The sequence below is a fragment of the Protopterus annectens genome, chromosome 2.part1 (genome assembly GCF_019279795.1).
Source record: "Protopterus annectens isolate FY-2018-M chromosome 2.part1, PAN1.0, whole genome shotgun sequence".
In the NCBI taxonomy this organism is placed as follows: domain Eukaryota; kingdom Metazoa; phylum Chordata; order Ceratodontiformes; family Protopteridae; genus Protopterus; species Protopterus annectens.
In genome coordinates this window covers 1,526,428,059-1,526,450,410 of record NC_056729.1, presented here as the reverse complement: position 1 = coordinate 1,526,450,410, position 22,352 = coordinate 1,526,428,059, and the positions used below count along the sequence as shown (strand labels likewise).

Sequence of the window (22,352 nt, the reverse complement as noted above, 5' to 3'; positions counted from 1 at the left end):
TCAAAAGATAAGACATCTTGGTATGATAGATTCATATCCCAGTGTATTCCTCCCCTCTGGAACAAACTTGTACTACGTATCACAGTAGCAACCTTGTATTCTTTAAAGTAAACCTGAGATAACTGAATGGGCAGCCTTAAATTCTCCCCGACGTATCTTGTTGTACCCTCCTCTAGGCTGAAGAGAAATTTTTAATGTTTTTTTTTTTTTTTTTTTTTTTTTTGCTGGTTAGGCTTGTAATGGTCTGCAGACTTATTGCCTAATGCTTACCTGTGAAACCTATACACTGCTAACCACTATATTTTTAGGAAGAAGAGGACTAGTGAGACTCCCTGTAGCATGTTAACAGGGAAAGACCTCAAGGCTGTCCTGATGGGTGATATGAGGAACAGAGTGAGAACATCTAATTGCTGGATAATCTCTTCCAAGATATACCCCAGCACAGTAGTTGAGAAGCTGTGAAATGGTGTATGTTACATGTGAGTGTTCCTGAATTGCATGGATTACTTATAAGAGTTTGTAGAATGGAAGGTGGTGCTAGAGAAACACGTAAGCATTAGATGTATTGTTTGGTTCCCATTCTTTTAATGGGAAGGATATACGAGGGGGAGACTCTGGAGAGAGAGGGGGAGAGTGGACAGGAAAGGAAAGTTTTGCTGGACAGGAATAAAGTAATAATCTTGCAAGACAATTAAATAGGTCTTTTCAAAAGAGGATGCATTTAATCCCGAAATAATGGAATGACCCTGGAGGGGCATGGTGGGGATGATCCAGGCTTTTTTAGTATTTTTTCTGCCCTGTTGTCAGCTGTCAGCCCCAGGAGACCATTAACTTTTGATGTTAAGTTGTCTATCTCGCCTTCATTCTTGCTGGTTGGGAAGGGAGCCTTGACTCAGACTCTGCCATCTTCAATAGCTCGAGAGCTGTTTACTGGCTCGAGGCTACCCCTTATCCCATAATGCCTAGCGATAGCTACCTAGATCTCGTTTGCCGCTTAAGCTGCGAGGGTGCCATTTTTCTGGCTCAGGCTCGTATATTTAACTTTTTGTGTTTCTATTTAGATTTAGTGATGCGTTTTGTAGTTATTTTTTCTATAGTGTCTCTCCTTTTTTGTAGAACTCGTTTGTTAGAGTTCTCCCCACCCCTCCCCCATCCCTAGGTTAGCCGTTTAACTTAGAGGCTCTCCTATTTCTTTTTCCCTTTATTGTAAAAAAAAAAAAAAAAAAACTTTTAACTATATTATATCTTAGATTTCCTTCATAGTTATAGATAGTACTAGTGTGATGTTCTTCGTCTTCCCTTGCTGCAGTCCTGACTATTGGGTATAGTCCGCGTCCCAGTCGGCCCGAATACCAGAGTATAAGGCTGACGTCGGTCATGGCGCCTTAGACTGACGTCAGTACGCCAGGGTACTAATGCGCATGACCCACGCCATTTCCTCAGTCTTTTTTGCCGCATGGTCCGATGCAGAAGCAATTTTATGAAAAGTGGTTGGCGTTCTGAGATTTTCCGAAACCGGAGTTTCAGACCGAGTACAGAGTTGGCTAAGTACCCCGCTAGAACATTTTGGTTTTTCTTGCCTCAGTATATTACCGGATGTCAGAAAAGTGAATAACTGTATTTCTTGTAGGAAGCAGATACGCATAGGGATTATCATACATTGTGTATACCTTGTTTAGGGCCTGAGCACGACGTTGTTGGTTGCCGCTCTTGTGCTAGATTTAATAAGCGCACTATTAAGAGGAGGCTTGATTGTGCTAGGTTAGTGTTTGGGAAGCGTTGTAATTATATTATGCGTCGGATGCTCCGACGCCCGCTTCATCTAAGAAGCGCAAGGACAAAACAGTGAAGTCTAGGGTTGAGGAACCGCAGTCCCGGACGCCGGTCCTTTAGAAGGCTCAGGGGAGCTAGAGGTTTTGCCAGGAGTCTCTATGGAGTCTCAGGCAGATACTTTACTGTTACAGGATGTGCCCTCTCAGGAAGTAGGCCAGGCTGAGGGGGCTTCTCAGGTAACTGTTCTTCCCTCTCTTCCCAAGGTGGTTAGGGCCTCTCCTTCTGTTTCCAGAGCTTCTTTTAGAGGAAGGCCAAGTTCAGCTTCTGTAGGGGCTTCTCCTAGCATTTCGGGCTCTGTGCCTAAGAAACATATGCTTAAAATGGCTGAAGATTTGATTACTCTGCTTAGAGGTTCTATGCCCCCACCTGATAAGAGGCCTAGGGTGGAACAGGAGTTTGATAGTTTTGAACAGTGTTCACAGGCTTCAGAGTCTTCTGTGGAAGACTTGCAAGAGTTTCCTGCTTATTCTGATTCTGATGTGGATGATTCCACTCCTTCAGCTTCTCCTCCTGAGGATTTTTCATTTTCAGAGACTCTTCACTCCATGAGGGAGCACTTTAAATGGGAAGGCCAAGATTACTCTGACTCCAGAAAAGGCTTAGGGAATTCTTGTTTTGCCTCAGCATAGGCCCTTAGCTATTCCTCCTGTGTTGAAAGTGGTGGAGGATGTTTTTGCAGAGGCTTCTCTGAACCCTGATTCCTTGCCTCCTGCTCCTGTTAAGCCTGATAGGTATTATAGGGTGCCCGAAGCTCGTAAGTATTTGTTTAAGAGTCCCAGGGCGGACCCAGAAACTGTTTCTCAGGGGCCTAAAGGTGTTAAAGCTTCTGTTGTTAAAAATCCTGTACCCTCTGATAAAGAGGCAAGGGCTTTGGATAGGTGGGGTAAGAAAGTATATACTTCTTCCACTCTAGCCATGAGAGTTGAATTGTCAATTTCATATGCTGAAATATCAGAATTATCTCCTTTCACAATTGAAATCTAAGGTGGATGCTTTGGCGGAAGGCATTGAGTGTAAAGAATTGCTGGATTTGGTTAATGTGTCTGAACAAGTGGGTAAGCATTCTTTGCAGTGTGGTTTTGATGCTGTTCAGGCCTCCTCGAGGGTGGCTGCTACTAGTTCTGTTCTTCGCAGACATGCATGGTTGAAGGATCAGAATTTAGCTGAGCATGTTAAGACCAGGATTTTGGATGCTCCTTTACAGTCTGATGTGTTGTTTGGACCGCCTGTGGAAGCAGTTTTAAAGAAAATGGAGGACAAAGCTAAGTCTATGCAGACTGTTAAAGATTTTTGCAGGTGCAGCCTCCGAAGTTTAGTAGAAATTGGCCTGCTAAGGGGTGGACATATCCTGCTTATGGTTCCCAGTCTAGGGTAGATCTAGACGTGGTAGGGGCAGGGCTCAAGGTTCGCTTAGGCCTAGATCAGACAGTTCACCTGCTCAGACTTCTGGTGAGGGCAGGGTCAGTCCTTTCGTAAGCAGAACCAATGACCTGCTCTTTTCAGCTGCCAGTGGACTCTCGTCTGGCAGCTCCTTTGGGAGGAAGATTGTCTCTTTCAAAGAAAATTGGGATTTAATCACTCAAGACAGATGGGTGCTGGATATCATTCATCACGGGTACAGATTTTATTTCCACACAATGCCCCTTTCAAAGGCATGCCAGATGTTCCTCCTCCACAAAGAAAAGAGGCTCTCAAGCAAGTTTCTCAGTTACTCCAGATAGGCTATTCAGCCAGTCCCTGTGTCAGAAAGGGGCTTCGATTTTATTCTCGCCTGTTCCTAGTACCAAAGAAGGGGAACACGTGGAGACCAATTTTGGATTTATCTATCCTCAACACTTATCTGGGCATTCCCAAGTTCAAGATGTTGACGTTACAGCAACTGTTACCTCTGCTGGGCAAGGATCACTGGATGGTAACTTTGGATCTCAAGGAAGCTTACCTTCATGTGCCCATAAGGCTGTTGCAGAAAGTATCTGCGGTTTCGAACTGGAGATTTTCATTATCAGTTCTCTGCATTGCCCTTTGGCTTATCTACTGCGCCCAGAGTATTCACAAAGGTTCTGGCTCCAGTGATAGCTTACTTCAGGCTTCAAGGCATTCAAATTTATCCTTACTTGGACGACTGCCTGATTCTGGCTCAAGGAAAAGAACACCTTCTACAGCATCTGGAATATGTCATAGCAGTGCTAAGATGCCTAGGGTATTCTGTGAACGAAATAAAGTCCAGTCTAGTACCCTCTCAAGACATGTGCTTTCTGGGTGTGAGACTGAATACAGCAGCCCAGATGGCCTTTTTAACCCCGGACAAACAAAAAGAGTCTGTCACTTTACTTCCATCAACTATCTCATCAGTCCGTGCTGACTGCAAGGACAGTCCTTCAAGCATTAGGGTTCATGGCATCTTGTATTCTGGTGCTTCCCAATGCCAAACTGCATATGAGCAAGCTGCAATGGTATCTCAAAAATGTATGGACACAGCACTGCCAAGATTTGGACACTGTCATTCAAATAATACCTTGCCTTCAAAAGGAATTCTTGTGGTGGGCTCAGGAATGTCACCTAAACAAGGGTCTCTCTGTGACCCGGCCAGAGGCGAGTCAGATTTTAACGACAGATGCCTCGCACACTGCTTGGGGAGCTCATCTAAATGGAAAGTGGATACAAGACAAGTGGCCTGCCAGACTACAGCATCTACATATCAACATGAAGGAGATGTTAGCAGTCCAGTTTGCATTGATGGCGTACAAGGAGTTACTTCTTCCAGGGCAGGTGTTGATTCTGACAGACAACACAACTGTCATGTGGTACATCAACAAGCAAGGGGGAACACATTCTTATCCTCTATGCAGGCAAGCAATGATTTTATGGAAGACTGCGTTAAGCCTGCAGCTGACTCTTCAGGCAAGGTTTCTGCCAGGAGCACAGAACTCCCTAGCAGATGTATTAAGCAGACAAATCATGGATCCCCACGAGTGGAAACTGGATCTTCATGTATTTCAGAAATTGACAGTGTCATGGGGAACTCCAGACATAGATCTGTTCGCTTCTCCACTAAACCACCAGCTGCCAAAGTTTTGCACAAAGGGGTTTCATCACACAGCTTGGAAAGTGGATGCTCTGTCTTTCAGTTGGAAAAACCTTCATGTCTATGCTTTTCCACCTCTACCTCTTCTTCCAAAGGTATTACTAAAGGTCAGACAGGACAGGCCAAGGATGATTTTGATAGCTCCAGATTGGCCTCGCAACACTGGTACCCACTTCTAAGGAGTCTTGTAAAGAAGCCTCCATGGCCTTTACCTCTGATTCCTCATCTGTTATCTCAGAAGGACGGTCATCTGCTCAATGTCAAGCTTCAATCTCTCCATCTCACAGCTTGGCATATTCTGTGTTGAAACATGGAAGGTCTCAGCTTCCTCAACAAGTTTTAAATGTGATTATGGAAGCTAGAAGGCCTAGTACTAGGAGAGTGTACGCAGAAAAATGGAAGAGATTTTTATTTTGGTGTACAGCAAAGAATTTGGAGATTTCAGAGCCTAATTTGAGTGTGGCTCTTCAATATCTTACTGAGTTATTGGACAAAGGTTTGTCTTTCTCTTCCATAAAGATTCATGCTGCAGCAATTTCAGCTCACTATGATTGTGACCCACCTTTGTTTTCGCATCCTTTGTTCAAGCAGTTTCTTAGAGGGCAAAGAATATAAGACCCCACGTAGAGCTCCTACTCCTGCTTGGGATCTCAATTTTGTGTTGGAAAAACTTACTCTACAACCTTTTGAGCCGGCAGCTACTGCTGAATTGAAATATTTGTCATGGAAGACGGCTTTTCTGTTGGCTATTACTTCTGCAAGAAGGGTGTCTGAGTTGCAGGCCCTTATGGCAGTAGAGCCCTTTTGATTTTCCATAAGGACAGGGTATCATTACGCACTAATCCTTCCTTTATGCCTAAGGTGGTTTCTAGTGTGGCTTTAAACCAAACTATTCATTTGCCTACGTTTTTGCAGATCCTCAAAATAAAGGGGAAAAGATTTTGCACACTTTAGATGTACACAGGCAATTAAGTATTATTTGAGCAGGACTAAACATTTTAGGCAGTCTCAGCAGTTACTTGTTTCTTTTGCTTTAAGTTCACAGGGCAAACCTGTGTCAAAACAAACTATTTCTAGGTGGATTGGCTTTTGCATTGCATTTTGTTATTCCCATCATGGCAAAGAGGTTCCAGCTGGGATTAGGCCTCATTCCACTAGGGCTACTGCCACTTCAACAGCATTTCTAAGGGGTGGCAACTAAGGATATTCTGGAAGCAGCTACTTGGAGTTCAGTGCATACTTTCTCTAGGCATTATCACCTGCCTATATACTCTAAGTCTAGAGCTGGTTTTGCCACAGCTGTTTTACAAGGCATGTTGTCAGCTCCTGCTACTTTATAATTTGCCAGCCTCCCTTACCTCTGCTTTGGGATTCTACCCAATAGTCAGGACTGCAGCAAGGGAAGGCGAAGAACATAGTACAGTTTTGTACCTACCATAAATGTAGATGTTCGAGGATTCCCTTGCTGCAGTCCAATACTCCTCCCTCCTTCCCCTCTGTGTTTCAGGGTGGTTGTGTAGGTGCCTTTACATGCTTATATTTTTGTATATATTTTACTGTATATATTGTACATGTTTATTGGTGCAGGTTGTTTTGGGACTTGTCTTTTTGGGTCTTCTGACATCTGGGGCAAGAAAAGACTGAGGAAATGACGTCGGTCATGCGCATTAGTACCCTGACGTACTGACGTCAGTCTAAGGCGCCATGACCGACGTCAGCCTTATACTCTGGTATTCGGGCCGACTGGGACGCGGACTATACCCAATAGTCAGGACTGCAGCAAGGGAATCCTCGAACATCTACATTTATGGTAGGTACAAAACTGTACTTTTTTTGTCTAGTTTAGAACTGTTCTTGTTGTTGTCTGTATTTACTTAGTCTTCCTTTTTTTTGGTACAGCATGTCTAAGGAAGCTAAGGTTTCTGGATTTAAGAAGTGTGACTCCTGCTGTAAGAAAATGTCTCTTGACAGATGGGCACACTAGTTGCGTCTACTGTTTAGGCGCTGTTCACCTGCAGGACTCTTGTTCTATTTGCCATGCTTTTAGTCCAAGAGTCCTGCAGGAGCGTAAGAACAAACTGATTCTTAGGGGTCTGTTAAAACCCCAGGATTCACCGGCAAAGAGTTCACAGGCAGTGAAATCCCCAAAATCCACTAAGCCGTCGGCTCCACTCTCGGAGCCAACTCCTGTGCAGGATTTACCTCCAGTGTCTGTTCCGGCCGGCACCGACAAGACAACCTTCCTGTCGGCTCCATTGGATGCTTCGTAGCCGTCACAGAGCCACAAGAGGCTGAGGTCCCCTTCCTTAGAGTCAGTGCATTCGGCTTCTCTGTCTCCATTACTTCAAAGTGAGCATAGCCACCGATCCTCTCACTCCTCTCAATCCTCTAGGCTATCGGATCACGATGTGGAGAGAGTAGTCAGTAGGTTGCTAAAGTCACAGGCACTAGCTAAATTATTGTCCAGCCCACCTCAACAGGTATCTGCTTCGTCCACTTCACTTGATGTTACTTCTCCAACTCCAATGAGTTTTGAGCCGGAGTTTGTTGGGTTTCGGGTAGTGGAACCGTCGGCTCCGATAACCATATCTCCTTCGGTTCCGACATCTGCTCCGATTTCCTCGGTGGTACCTTCCATCGAGGGATCTGGGCGCTGGGGCTCCCTTGTCTGCTCTGAGGGGACGAGTGGCATCATACCCTTGTCCGACCCTGTTCTCCTTCTTGGAGCATCGGTGCAGGTGAGCTCGGCTCCAACATCGGCCTCGGAGCCATCCCCCTCGGCGCAGAAAGATTCCTATTTCTTCGGAACCGGAGCTTTCTCTGCCTCGTGGCAGGGATGCCTTTGAGGTTGTGTGGAGTGTGCTGTCCCCTGAGTCAGCTCCACTATCAGCCTCACCGGCTCCGTCCCCTGTAGTGCCTGTGCCAACCTCTGCTCCTCCTCCAGACCCCAAGCATAGGGAACCGATGCTCCAGGACACCCCATTGGGTGTTTCCTCTTCTTTTGAGGCCTCCCTAGGCCCTACCGAGGATGAGTCTGTATTCCTGGATGCTTTCGGTTCCCGATCTTCCACCTCCTGGGTTTCTCCACCTTTTGATCCACTTATGTCAGTAGTGGCTTGAAAGGCTTGGTCAGCTCTGGATACAGTGGAACCATCTCCGAGGAGACGTAAATGTATTACAGCTCCCCAGGATAAGCAATTCCTTTCTAAAGGTGTGCCCGTTGATGCCATGGTAGTAGCAGCAGCCACCAAAAAAGAGTTAGCGGAGACTTCATCTGTTCATCCCCCTAACAAGGAGTCTAGGACGATGGACAGGTATGGGAAGCGAATGTTTGCTTCAGCGACCTTCTCCATGAGGTCGCTGAACTACCTATGTCATTTTACTCTACTTCAAAGGGATCTCCTTAAAGAGCTTGGAGATGCCCTTCAAGATCCTACAGCTGAGGGAGCACAAGCCAAAGTAGCTTCCCAGCTAGCGACGCTTAATTCTGTAGTTAACTCCTCCATGAGGCTCATTTCCTATGCAGCCGATGGGGCGAGTAGAGCTGCAGGCACGGATGTGGCCCTTAGGAGGCATGCATGGATGCGGCTGTGTAACTTTGCGGAACCCTTTTGAGCATCCTTCACCAATATCCCCTTTGATGGCTCCTTTCTCTTTGGGCCATAGGTGAAAGACACGTTGACCAGGTGTAAGCAATAAGGCAAGACTCTCTCTGCCATGGGAGTCTGTTTTTCCACTCCCTCTAGACCTTACCCCAAGGGTCAGAAGGGTGGTAAGATGTGGTTCCGTAAATCTCAGGGAGCCTTGCCTGACACACATAGTGATTTTTCCTCCAGAGGCAGAGGGGGAAACAATAATAATAGACACCGCCCTCGCAGCAGAGGGGATCTGCAGAACCAGGGCAACAGAGAATCTCTCTCTGATAAGCCCTTCCAGCATCCCTGAAGGGTTGCCCGGCTGCTCACCTCTGGAGGCAGTTGGGGGAAGACTTTCACTTTACCCAAAAGCCTGGCAAAATTTGACAAAAGACAGATGGGTACGATCCATTATATCCAGAGGTTACAAAATTCCCTTAAATCAAGCCCCCTTACCGTCAAAGAAAATCCTTCCAGATGTTCCACCCAATCTGAAGGAGCAAGCAGTAATAGAAGTTTCAAAACTGCTAGAAAAAAGAGCCATCCAGGAAGTCCCTGCAGACCAGCACGGATCCGGAACTTACTCAAGGTTCTTTTTGGTACCAAAAAAGACAAGGAACTTGAGACTGATTCTGGATCTCAGCAGACTAAACAGGTCTGCCCAAAGAACTAAGTTTTGGATGGTCACGCTACAGTCCATTCTACCCTTTCTGAGTCAGGACAATTGGATGTGCTCGATAGATCTTCAGGACGCATACTGTCATATCAAGATGGACAGGTGCTCCAGGAGATATCTTCGCTTCTGGGTGGGGGCCAGTCATTGCCAGTTCAGAGCTCTGCCCTTTGGTCTCACCACAGCCCCCAAGGTGTTCACCAAATGTATGACAGTGGTCACGGCTCACCTGAGACGTCAAAGATTCCAGGTGTTTCCATATCTAGACAACTGGCTCCTCACTGCTACCACCAGGCATCAACTCCTACAAGCGTGGGATTATACAATCACAATCTGCACCCAGCTAGGCATTACAATAAATTTTGAAAAATCTGCCTTGTTGCCCTGTCAGCCTATCACTTGCATAGGAGCAGACTTGGACACAAGGGATATGTTCGCAAGATTACCACTAGAAAGAGTGTCCGTAGTTCGTCAACAAGTACAAATTCTAATGCAGAGCAAAAGGATCCAAGTCAGGTACGTCCTTCAAACTCTGGGTTTCATGGCAGCTGCCATTCTTCTAATCCCACTAGCGCGCTTTCATATGAGAATTCTTCAGTGGCTTCTGTTCATGCAGTGGTCTTTCCAAGAGCTACCCATGACTCGCATGATCCTGATCACGGAGGCATGCAAAAGACATCTTTCTTGGTGGATGGTCTCCCCACTAGTTACTCAAGACAGACCTTTCATACAACCCCCTCCGTTAGCCACAGTGATGACAGATGCCTCCCTGATAGGGGGGCATTATCTGGGCAGGACAGTCCAAGATACTTGGCAACCTCAAGAGTACCATCTGCACATAAATGTCTTGGAAATGAGAGCCGTGCTCTTGGCGTTGCAAGCTCTTCAAGACTCTCTTCCTTCCAGGACCATTGCTATTCAGATAGACAACATGTCAGTGGTGTGGTACATCAACAAGCATGGCGGAACCAGATCCTACCCCCTGTGTCGAGAAGCACTCAGACTTTGGCAGTATGCGATTTCCTCCCAACGTTTTCTGATTGCGATGCACATCTGGGAGATCCAACGTCATAGCGGACAGGCTCAGCAGAGCTATCCTCATGCCTCACGAGTGGTCTCTGAATCAGGAAGTTGCGAATCTTATTTTCCGCAAATGGGGACAGCCTTGCTGTGATCTTTTTGCCACCCCCTTCAACAGCAAATGCAGCAACTACTTCTCCCTTCTTCCGCTTCCAGGTCACATACCCAGAGACGTTCTAGTCCACTATTGGCCTCAGGGACTTCTTTATGCCTTTCCTCCATTTCCCCTGATACCGAAACTCATGCAGAAAGCAATATTGTTGGGTTGCAAAATGATCCTCATTGTTCCCTACTGGCCTCGACAGATATGGTTCCCGTTCCTGCACCATTACTTCTCGATCAGCCCTGGACTCTGGACCCAATTCCAGACCTCCTGGTTCATCAGTCAGGCGGGTTGCATCAATCCCTGCAAACTCTCCAGCTCACAGCTTGGTTGCTCCACTTCTAACCTTAGCCAGGCTTCCTAGCATTTCCCAGCAGTCCATGAGATTATAGTCTCCTCTCAAGTCTACAACAAGAAAAACTTATGCTAGCAAATGGAAACGTTTTTCTTGTTGGGCAGAGGCTAGGAATGTGGATCCATTCTCTGCCGCAGTCCACAAATTCCTAGCACAACTGTTTCACTCTGGGTCCGCTTCCACTACGATTGGGGTACAATTAGCGGCCATTTCTAATTTTCATGTTGGTTTGTCAAATTCTAACATTATGTCTCATAAGCTCTGTAAAGCTTTTTTGAGAGGGACATCTCTTCTTAGGCCTCATGTGAGAGGTCCCCCTCCTCCTTGGGACCTTAATTTAGTACTAACTTCCTTAATTCTGCCCCCTTTTGAACCAGCAGCATCCTGCTCCATCAAGTTTCTGTCTTGGAAGACACTCTTTCTGGTAGCTATCACTTCAGCTAGGTGTGTCTCCGAACTTCAGGCACTATGTGTTCGTCCTCCCTACCTGGTGTTTCATAAGGACAGAGTTGCTCTGAGGACTAATCCTTTGTTTCTTCCTAAAGTCTGCTCAGAAAATAATTTAAACCAATCTATAGATCTCCCTATGTTTTTCCCAAATCATAGCAACAAGGCAAACTCCACCAATTGGACGTTCATAGACAATTGTGTTTTACCTGCACAGAACTAAAGAAATAGTCTGACCAATTATTTCTTTCTTATACCTTATGCAAACAAGGTCTCCCAGTTTCTAAGGTGACCTTATCTAGATGGTTGTCCCACACTATTACTTTTATTTATCAGTTAAGGAACAAAGAGTTACCAATTAAACCGAAAGGTCATTCTACTAGGGCCTTGGCCACCTCTGTAGCCTTTCAGTCTAGGTTGTCCATGGATTCCATCTGTGCAGCTGCCACGTGGGCAAAACGTCATACCCTTATTTCTCATTACAAGCTGGATATGGTCTCCTGGAGCAGAGCTGACTTTGGTTCCACTGCTCTGAAGAGTCTGTTCCACTGAGCCACCCAGGATGTTAGGGGTTAGGGACGCTGTCCCAACCAGCAAGAATGAAGGTGAGTTAGACAACTTAACATAAAGAAGTTATGTACCTACCATAACGTTCCATGTTAGTTGTCTTCATCTCGCCTTCTTTCTTCCATCCCATTCTCTGTCCCCATGTCCTAGTGGACTGAGAGGAGTTCCTGTTTCACTGGCTGAGTGTTCTTTTGTTTTCCACTATTGACTTAGACAATATGGGAGGTATAAGTCAACCAGTTCTTTTGACTGGTTTATTCTCTTGTCATGTCTGGAGTTAGCTATTTCAAACGAGATCTGGGTAGCTATCGCTAGGCATTATGGGATAAGGGGTAGCCTCGAGCCAGTAAACAGCTGTCGAGCTATTGAAGATGGCCGAGTCGGAGCTGAGGATCGGTTCCGATCTCAACCTGCAAGAAAGAAGGCGAGATGAGACAACTAACATGGAACGTTATGGTAGGTACATAACTTCTTTTTTTCTTCTGTCCAGCCTTGGAGCCGTAGTGGGGTCTAAGCTGGCCACCAGATCATCATCATCTTGTCCAACTTTGGTACTTCATGTCCTGTTTGCAACCAGTGGGCGTACTGTTGAAGTAGAACCTTCAGAGAAAGGGCCGTTGCTGCATTTGGCAACATACTATCCTTAAGTTGCAGAGCAAGGGTGAAGCATGTATTTTTGTCCGTCCCTTCTTCTATGCCACCTAACCTCTTCCATGTGGAAGTCACGTAGGTTAATTTTAGGTTTGTTCACTATCTGTTTGCTGATGCTGAGGCCATCTGCCATATCCCAAATGTCTGTGATGCATTTGGTTAGTGTTTATCTGTTAACCAATAAGGTTGGTGGTTCAAGCCCACCCAGGGACAGTGCTTCTTGTTTAGTCATATTTCTGTCAGTGTTACTGATGGAATGAGTTCAGTTCTTGCAAAGGAAGATTGTGGCTTCTGAGCCATTACTAAGGGTTTGCGAGGTAATGGTTAAGGTGCTTACCTCACAGTCACAAGGTACAGAGTTTTCTTACCTTTGAAATGGCTCACAAGAGCAGCTAGTCTAGTACTTGGCTGTCTACCTGTGAACCATCTGTCAGCTCAATCTTCTAGCTTCTTCTGGTCCTTTAGACCCAACATAGCAGAGTATGGCAGACTGGAATTACTAGCCAAGTCTAGGTTTTATTACTCCAAGATAAAGAGAAGTGTAACGTTCATAGTTTCTTTAAACAACTGAAGAATAATCTGGTAGAATTTTCTGATTTAATGGCAATTCACTGTAGTTGCTTTTTTTCACCTATCTTCAGTCTGTGTCCTGATATCACAAAACAATTAAGACTAGCATCATGTATCCTGTTGATCTCCTTGTTTGTTCTGTTATACACTGTCTGGAAGAAATTATGCAGATCATTGCTGATTCCCTCTGATATTCCATTAGCATACAACTTTATTGTCACCAAGTGATTATCAAGTTCATCCACTTTAAGTTTAACACCAATTAGCTGTTCCAGCTCATATGTTATGTTTCTGCATTCTGCCACAGCTTTGTCATCGTTTACGCTCATCAGTTTGTTGATTGATTCATTTCTGAAATCTAATATTGTTGATCTACCATGTACTTCTGGCTGTGTGCATCTAATGGGTATAATTTATTTTTTCCCCTGTTACCATGTTTAGCTCCACTTCTTAGGATTCAGGTTACAATGTCTGCATGGGCTAAAGCCATTTCCACACTTGATCCCTCCCACTCACAGTTTATGCATCTTAATCTGATATGGAAGAACGTGTTTAACTTTAATACATATGATTATACCATAGTTATTTCATCTTATTCTTAATTACCAAGCTTGCTCCATTGATTTATTTTCACTGTCTTTTGCAGGGGAACCCTAAGGAATACGCACTCTAACAATCATAATATATTTTAATACACAGCAAGGCATCTAAAATGATTATCGTTATGACTTCTACTTATTTATATTTGTTTACAAGTGTAGTGCACCGGGTATCAGTATTGACCAAGTTCAGGCTAAGCCCGGGTGAAGTACAAAACATTACACAAACAAAAAATTACAGAAATTAAAGTACTTTCATACAGTTAATCAGCTTCTTATTTAATGTGGGCTTCCAGGAGGTGCATACAGGCAGAAATGACAAACTTGAACATATTTTTATAAACTCACTATTCCCAGGATATTTATTGCTTTAAGTTGATAATGTTTTTGTTTCCTTCTAGAACTTTACATTGATGAAAAGAAGCAGTGTTATAAAGATCTGAATTTTAAGAGGTAAATTCAAAACTTTTTTTTATACCTCCTCAGTGGAATCTTATGTTTACATCTATGTATTAGAATGTTAGTTGCTGTCTCAGTCTGTCATGTTTATCCATACTGCCACCTACATAGATTTCCTTCTCATGATTTTGACCTCCTCAATTCTTATACCTTTTCCAGCCACCCCAAAGATTATTTTTTATAGGTTCATAGATTAGTACTAGGCTAACTGCCCTTGTGAGCCATTTTAAGCCTGGCCAATTATCCCTTGTGAGACTCAAACCCTGCACCTTGTGTTTGTAAGGGAAACACCTTAACCATTAGGCCACCCTCCCAATAAAACAGCAACAGCTTACACCTTACTTTTAAAAATATATACAGTTTCCTGTCAACAAAAATGTTATATGTTTGAAGATAAGTGATGCATCCTTTGGATTTTTCTTTAACTTTCCTGTGTTTAGTGGCCTTTTTGTCTAGGCTAGGGCGTAATTCCAAAAAATAAATAAGTAAATAAAAAAATTGCAAGAGTGACCAGATTTCACTATCTTATTACTACTCTTAGACATAAAATTCTCCTTGCCCCTCAGGATGACATCATCCTTGGATAGTGGGGTCATCCAGTTTAGTAGCTGACAATGCTGAGGTATTGAATTAGCAGGAAAACACTATGCAAGGAAGATGTAATGATATCCTGTAACACTTAATGTTAATGAACCTAATCGCCAATTATGAGTGTAGCCTGGAATTACCAGAGGACTTCCCACCAAATTTTACTGAGGTCCTTTGTTACAGCAGCTCCGCCTATAAGTCAGGCTTGACATTGCAGCAGGGAGCCTGCCTCCAAAGCGAGATCTGATACACAGGTGGATTTGCATGTCCATGAGATCATCCAGACTTGTATGTGTATTCATAGTTGAATACCAGGCTAATTGACCTGAAGGGCCATTTTAAGCCTAGTCATGTCAGAATCGAACTGTGTACCTTGTGTCTGTGAGGTGAAGACCTTAACCTTTATGCCAGGTGCAGCTGATATGTTCCAACTGTAAGTGGACTGATTTAATGCAGACATGACAGATGATTTCTCCCTGTCCAGGATGAGGGATGCGATTGCTGGAGCCACTAGGGAATTAAATCCGTTTCTAATTATGTGGATTTTGCAAATTAGCCCCACCACAGTTTGGGGGATGGCTCTCACTATAACAAACCTGGCATGCGTTTAGCCCCGGACTCCCTCACAACTCTTGAACCTGCCGAACAGCTCCACCTGTATGTGGAACTCGCTACTGCATGCAGTCTCGCCTCTCACTATGGAGCTTTCTTCTCGCCAAGAAGTCTGTTTAGGCTTCTCTAGTGATTCAGTTTTTTACATTTGCAAGTCTTCCATGTACAATGCCATATTATTTTAGTGAGGCAATCTCTTTTCTCGAATATTGATAGGATTCTAGAATTCACCATTAGCATGCACTGAATAGAGGCAGGAAGAGTTCAATCCTTGGACTGTTGTGTATAGTAACCACTCGGAGTGGCATGTTAATCTCACGTTCATGTCCTGTAGGAATACAGTTGCTCCTATTGCTGGATGAGAATTGGTGCTAGAAATTGCAAACAGTACCGTTACCAGAACTAAATATGGAAAAGTCATTAGGATCATATGAAATGCATATACTGAATGCATGCCACTCGTGGCAGTAATGGCATGAGATTGCTAACTTTTTTGCTATATTTTACACGTTTTGTTTCTCTTTTGAGTCAGACTTTCAGTGAATCAGGCTTAGATTTGTATTGATAGTCACTGGCCATGGCATTACAGTGAGTAGATAGCATGCTGTTACATCTTCAGAGCAGATAAAGTTTTTATAGAAGGATGTTAATGTCTGGGCAATTGGACAGCTGCAGTTAGCATTATTTCTGAGATTTAAGGTATCATGATGGCAGCAATAAATAGTATTAAAATCAAAAATGAAGACTTTTTTTTTTTTTCAATTTGAAGCAAACATAACCTTTACTCGCCTATCCTTGTTGCTTATTTTGGTGTACTGTGGCCGCTTGTATGTTAAATGTACAAATGTACTCCAGCTGTAAGTTTGTCCATATCAGACTGAAGACCAGTCTTTGCTGCAGTTTGGTTCACTGATCTCCTACGGATTTTTTTTTCTAAAGCATACATGCATGAAACTGCTCAGTTCTGTTACTGTCAGGCCTGTGAGATGCGATTATTTTGTTTTCAGAGAGCTACTGTCAGGGACTTCATTGGGGAATCGGGTGCAGGTGTTCAAATATTCTTCTTAAAAGCATTTTTGATTAAAGGCTAGAAGGAACAGATGTAAAAATAAGGTAATTTATGAGGAGTACAGATGAGTCTGTTTATGCCTAAAGTAAGGCTGTTAATAAGCAGTGAGTGCAGATCTACCCCTGTGCTATCCCTTGTGGGAAGGCCACGATAATAAGATTAGGGAAGATGAGCATGTCAGCTACAATCCATTTCATAATTCTGTCATCCTGGAAGTTGTGCGGTCAGAGGTTGTGATTTTAGACACTCCAAGCCGGCATACCACTCAACTGTCCAGATTTTTGCAGAATGTCCTGATTTATTGCCTCATATTTTTTGTCTGTTTCTCATCACATTATGGTTTTCTGGCAAATCACTTGGCAAATCATTGAGGACTGAAGTTAGAAAATAATAAACATTTGAGTTTCAGACTTCATATCCTTCAGAAAGTCATGCTAATGCAAAACTAGTTATTCTATTTACTTTCTAAGCTTATAAGAGCAATATTTTAAAAAATGTCCCTATTTTTGGGCCTTTGACCTCCCCAATTTTGTGGCTTTGTCCAGATTTCGTGCTGTAAGAGGTTGAGAGGTATGCAGGCTGGTCAAGGGACAGAACAGGTAGCACTATTGAATTTTTTTTTAAGTTCAGAAAGGTTGTTTTAATTTGTTAGGAGATAAATGCACTTTATATAATTGCAGTTCATGCTGCTGTGAACAGCATGAAAATCATATTGTTTCTGGGCCTGAATAACTTTTTTTTTTGCTTCCATTTGTACCCCCAGACATAGGCAACATCCCAGAAGCCCCCCCCATCCCCCACTTCCCCCTTTTGGCTTTTAGGTCTGTCTTAACTGATTGGTAAAAGGTCAAAACTGGGGCAACTGTTGACTAGAAGAATACCTCGCTATTAGTGAGGCAGATAATTGAGAAAATATATATTTTTTTCTGCTGCACTGTCATCCGCTGCACCATCTGGTAGCTCTACATTGCTATGTCCCCTGCCGTGTAGAAAGGAGATGACATAGTGCACATTGCCTGGCTAAGTGTACATATGGGGTGCTGAACATGTCACCTATGAGCTTGTGCTTCACTGTTTCCTGTAGGCTGCTTTGATCATTTAGGGCTAGCCCATATCCTCCTTGAGGGCATATTTGAAAGACCTTGTGCTCCTTCCAAATGAGAACTGTATTTTTGCCTGTTGACCTTTCCCACTAGCCAGTCATGCAGGCCCAGGTCTGCTAGTCAGACATAGATTGGGGATGCTACAGCCTGATAAATTGCTGCTGCATGAAAAGGTCAAGTGTCTACTACCTTTATGAATTAATTGAGTGATGGGACAGCAGCAGTGAGTGTTTCAGGCACTGCAATGTTTGAGTAGTGGGATGCAAGCCAGTGTCCAGATGAAGAAATGATCTTTAAGGTAAGGGACAATCCAAATACATGCATGTGAACAGCTTGTAGGAGACTGATGCCTTTAAGAAGGGGTGTTGGTGCAGTGAGGCTCTACAAGGAGTACAGTAGTGTCGAGTTTCTTTAAGAATTTTCTGGTGGTCCTAACAGAGATGGTGAACAAGTAGAATGCAGAGGGTAATTTGGAGAAGACTCCATACTGTATGGCAGTAACCACATTGTCTTCTAATCTAGTAGTAGTAATAGAGGGAGTAGCACTGGACATATCAACAAAGCTGCAGTATGCATATGGTGAGGCATTACATGCAGGCAATGAACAAGAATGGAATGGAAAACTGAAGGCATATGGGATGAAACTGAATACAGATAAGACGGTTGTAATGGCAGCAAATGGGGGAAATCAGAAGAAGCTGAAAATTGATAGAAGGGAAGTAGTAGAACACATTTGCAGCTTCAGGTTTCTGAGAGAGAAGGTTGAGGAGAAGTCGTCTGAATGAGTAAGTCAAGGCTACTGTCAGAGAGGCTAAAGACAACTGGCAAAGAGTGTCTGAGGTAGTGCATGACAGACGAATGCCAAAATAGCTGAAATGTAAGATGTACAAAACAGTGGTGCACCCAGTGCTACTGTATGGCACAAAAACATAGGCAGTGAAGGCAGAGCAGTTTAGAAGATACATGTGATGGAGAGGTGCCTGAGACTGGTGGTAAAATGCACACCATTGGACAGATGAACTGAGGACCTCAGAGCAGAAGTCCAAGTAGCTTCAGTTGCAGATAAGGTGAAAGAGAACAGATTACAAATAAGGTGAAAGAGAACAGATTACAATGGTTCAGGCATATGATCAGGAAAACAGACAATCTGGTGGAGATTTGCAACAGACGAGAAAAGAAAACAGGGCGTCCAGCAAAGAGATGAATGGATTGTGTTACAGAAGACCTGCAACAGTCAGGCATGACTGTCAAAGAAGGTAGGAGAGTGGCATTGAATCAAGAGATGACAGTTGATGCTACACCCTGATCCCATGTACAAAAATTGAAAAACATGGATTGAGGATGTTGACTAATAGGGGCTGAGGTATAAACAATAGTCTTTTTATTGAAATTTTGTTGACTAAATTAGGTCCGCAAAACCTGTAGACTATTTTGAAGGAAGATTCAAGTGGCCAAGAGAGGTATTCATAGTAAACAGATGTAACTTGATGAGGGCACAAGGAAAGTTTACCTGTTCTTTTGTTTGCTAACGAAATTATGTATGCATTCTGTGTGTTACTGAGCTAAATGTTTACATGAGAGAATACTGTAACAGAGGTAACAGAACAGGAAGTAGGATCTTCAGAAAATGGTAGGAGTAAATTACGTAGAAAAAATGGAAATGGTGAGAACAGTATATGCAGAAAAATGTTTTGGAGGAGTAATAAAGTTTACAAGGCAGTGACTTGAATAATTTATGTAATACTGCTTTGATTATACATCCATTATATTCCTTATATATTATATAATGTGTAAATATGAACTCGACGTGGTTTGATTTACATTATATACATGTAAGTTTGCTTTGTCACGTGATAATTCGTGTTTAAAAATATTTGCATGAGAGAATATTTTTATGAATATTAAAGCAAGTAATAGTAATTGTATTGCTTTAGCTGCTATGTAATTTTAAACTAAAGTGCTTGGACTCTTTCAGTAACTATCATATGATCATTGACATCTTCCTGAGTTGGTGGTAGCTCAGAATGAAGGTAGGGACTCTGTATACTGTGTCATGTGACAAATGTAGATTTGTGAGTCTGAAGTGAAGGATGGTGCCCCATTACTGCAGAGCTCCCACTGTTCAGCACTGGAACCCAAATCCAGGCGCCTTATACAAAAGAACTCGCAGTCATTTATTCTATGCATTTGAGGTAGTTATGCTCTTTGAGTCACTGAGACTTTATGTTGTGGATAGATATGATAAGTAAAGAGCATGAAACAGTGAGAGAAAGTCTTTGAAGGTGTTTGATCTTGCATAGAGATCTCTCTTTGGCTTGGCGGTTAATTCTGTTTCTGCTTGACAGAATTGGCTTGTCTACCTTCTCACTTTTTCACTATTTTCTAAGCTGCAGATGCTTTTAAATCTGACATTGGCTTCTGTTTGCTGCTTGTTTCTTTACTTAATTTTAGTTTGACCTTTTTAGCTTAGTTTAATTCGTTTGCAGGTGTATTATTTTTTTGCAATGGAAGGTTTTAGATCCTAGTAAGTTTCTGGAGATTGAAAAGGCAAAACCAATTCGTAGGTGGGTGGGAACTCCTATTAACTAAAACTTTATTTTTTAAATCTAGGACTAGTTTAGGATCATAACCACTATCCAGAAACTCTTTGGACATCTCATCCAACTGTAAATTTAAATGTAGCATCATCAGTATTTAATCTACTAACTCTATTAAACTGTGAAGTAACAATCCCCTTAAAGACATGTGGGGCATGCATGCTGGAATAATTAATGTATCTACCACAGTTTATCTCCTTTTTGTGAATGCTGGTATGGATAGAACCCTCACGTAGTTGTATCTTTAACATCCAAGAAATTAATCTCACTATCAGAGGCATCCATCTTAAATTTCAAGAAACTGGTGGTTGCATTTAAATAATGAACAAATTCATTCAACTGTGAAAGGGAACCTTTCCAAACCATAAAACAATCATCAACGAAACGTTGATAAAAACATATATTACTTACAAAAGAATTATCCAAATTATAAATATAAGCTTTCTCCCATTGGTATAACACCAAGTTGGCATAAGTGTTAGCCACAGAAGTACCCATGGCTACACCAGTGAGTTGCAAATATAAGCATTCATCAAACAGAAAAATATTGTTCCTCAAAACTACATCTAGAAGAGAACAAATATTCTCACCAGATCTATTCACAAGAGAAGATTGGGAGATCAAAAATTGTCTGATAGACTCAATACCAAAATCATGCGGTATTACAGTAAAAAGGGATGCTATATCAAGCGTTACAAACAAATACTCACTTTGTCGACAGGAACCACCAATACTATTAAACCAAACACGCAATTTGCAAAGGAAATCAGATGCATCTCTTAGCACAGAAGTGCATTTAGGTAAATATAGTTGCAATTGTGTTTGCAAATATATAGATATAGGTTCGATGATCCACCCCCCTCCTGATACAATTGGTCTCATGGGGGGGGTTGGTCACCGACTTGTGTATCTTAGGCAGCCCATAGAGACAAAGGATAATTGGACAAGAAACAGTAAAAAAATGAAATAAATCCAGAGTAATATCACCACTAATTTGCAAATCATAGATCACCATATTGACATAACTAATACATCTTTTGACATCTATTGATGTAATACGTTTAAAAGCCTCAACATCATTCAGTAGAACAGAAACTAAAGATATATACTTAGGCCGATCCATAAGGACTACAGCCCCACCTTTATCGGCTTGTTTAATCACTAAATCTTTGCTCGCCTGTAGACTTTTGAGCGCTTTATATACTTGTGGTCACATGATTTTTGGACTGCTAGTCATGTGACTTCAGTGACCTGTATTTAAACCATTTGGTTTTTAGATTTGTTTGTATTAGTATTGAGGAAGGATTTTATCCGAAAGCTTTGCTACTATAAAGTGTGTTTTTCTCAGTTTTGGTTGTTCTTCTACTCTGACCCAGTAGCCGTAGTCAACATTCTAACTAATAAATTTAGTATGAAAATTACCCGAGAGACCAGTGCAAATTTCACCCCAGAGAGAGCAATCCAAAAAACAGTTATCCTTGGATCTGTCAAACCCCCATCACTAAGGAATGTGCACTAAAGGTGCTTTTCCAAAACCAAAAATACTTCCTCCATGGGACCTAATAATACACCAGGCTGTTTAAACAGTACTAAACACACCCTTTCAGATCCATTCCTCAAACTATGTAATCTGAGCTGAGCCGAGCCACAGGGCTTGTCCTGGAGGTTTGATGCACAGCAGTAGTGATATCACTCCATAAATGTGGTCACATCACTGACCCTGGTAACTACAGGCCAATCAACCTGACAAGTCTCATTTGCAAAATTATGGAACATAGTTTGACCTGGTAAATTAGGGTGTTAAGAATTTTATCAGGCTTTACCTGCAGTAGTTTAGCTTTGTCAAAGTTAGATGCTGTCTAATCAATCTGGTTAACTTCAAAAGGGAAGCACAGGATGCTGACCTGACCAAGACATCTGACACCTTTGAATGATAATTCTTTGGCAGTTGGCTTCACCACATAGACCTGGATGATTGCATGGGTATTAACAAATTCATCCCAGGTTTTGACTGGCCTGTATGGCCATGAGAGGGGAGGCACAGTCTAAGGGTGGGCACTGCTACGGCGTCAATGTTTGTAAGACTTGGTATTTCCTATGATCCTATAGAAGGTATTATATAGTGTCTGTTCCAGTGTCAGAGATTTCTGTTAGTGGACTGGCATTTCATTTTTTTTTTCTGCCACTTGTGCATGTAGTATTTCTGAAACATTTTGCCCAGGTTCTAAACTGAAAATGGGGTCTTTCCAGCTGTAAACGTCTAGACAGCAAATGCAAATAAATAAATAAAAAAAAAAAAAATATATATATATATATATATATATAT

General features: G+C 42.6%; 1 protein-coding gene across 1 annotated transcript in view; it reads left to right on the top strand.

Annotated features, from left to right (window-relative positions):
• PRXL2B (peroxiredoxin like 2B) overlaps window positions 1–22,352 on the top strand; it is a 609,295-nt gene that overhangs the window by 223,192 nt on the left and 363,751 nt on the right. The window contains exon 4 of the mRNA XM_044062981.1: window positions 14,000–14,051. Within this exon, the coding sequence (XP_043918916.1) occupies window positions 14,000–14,051 (52 nt within the window). The remainder of the gene's footprint in view (window positions 1–13,999; window positions 14,052–22,352) is intronic.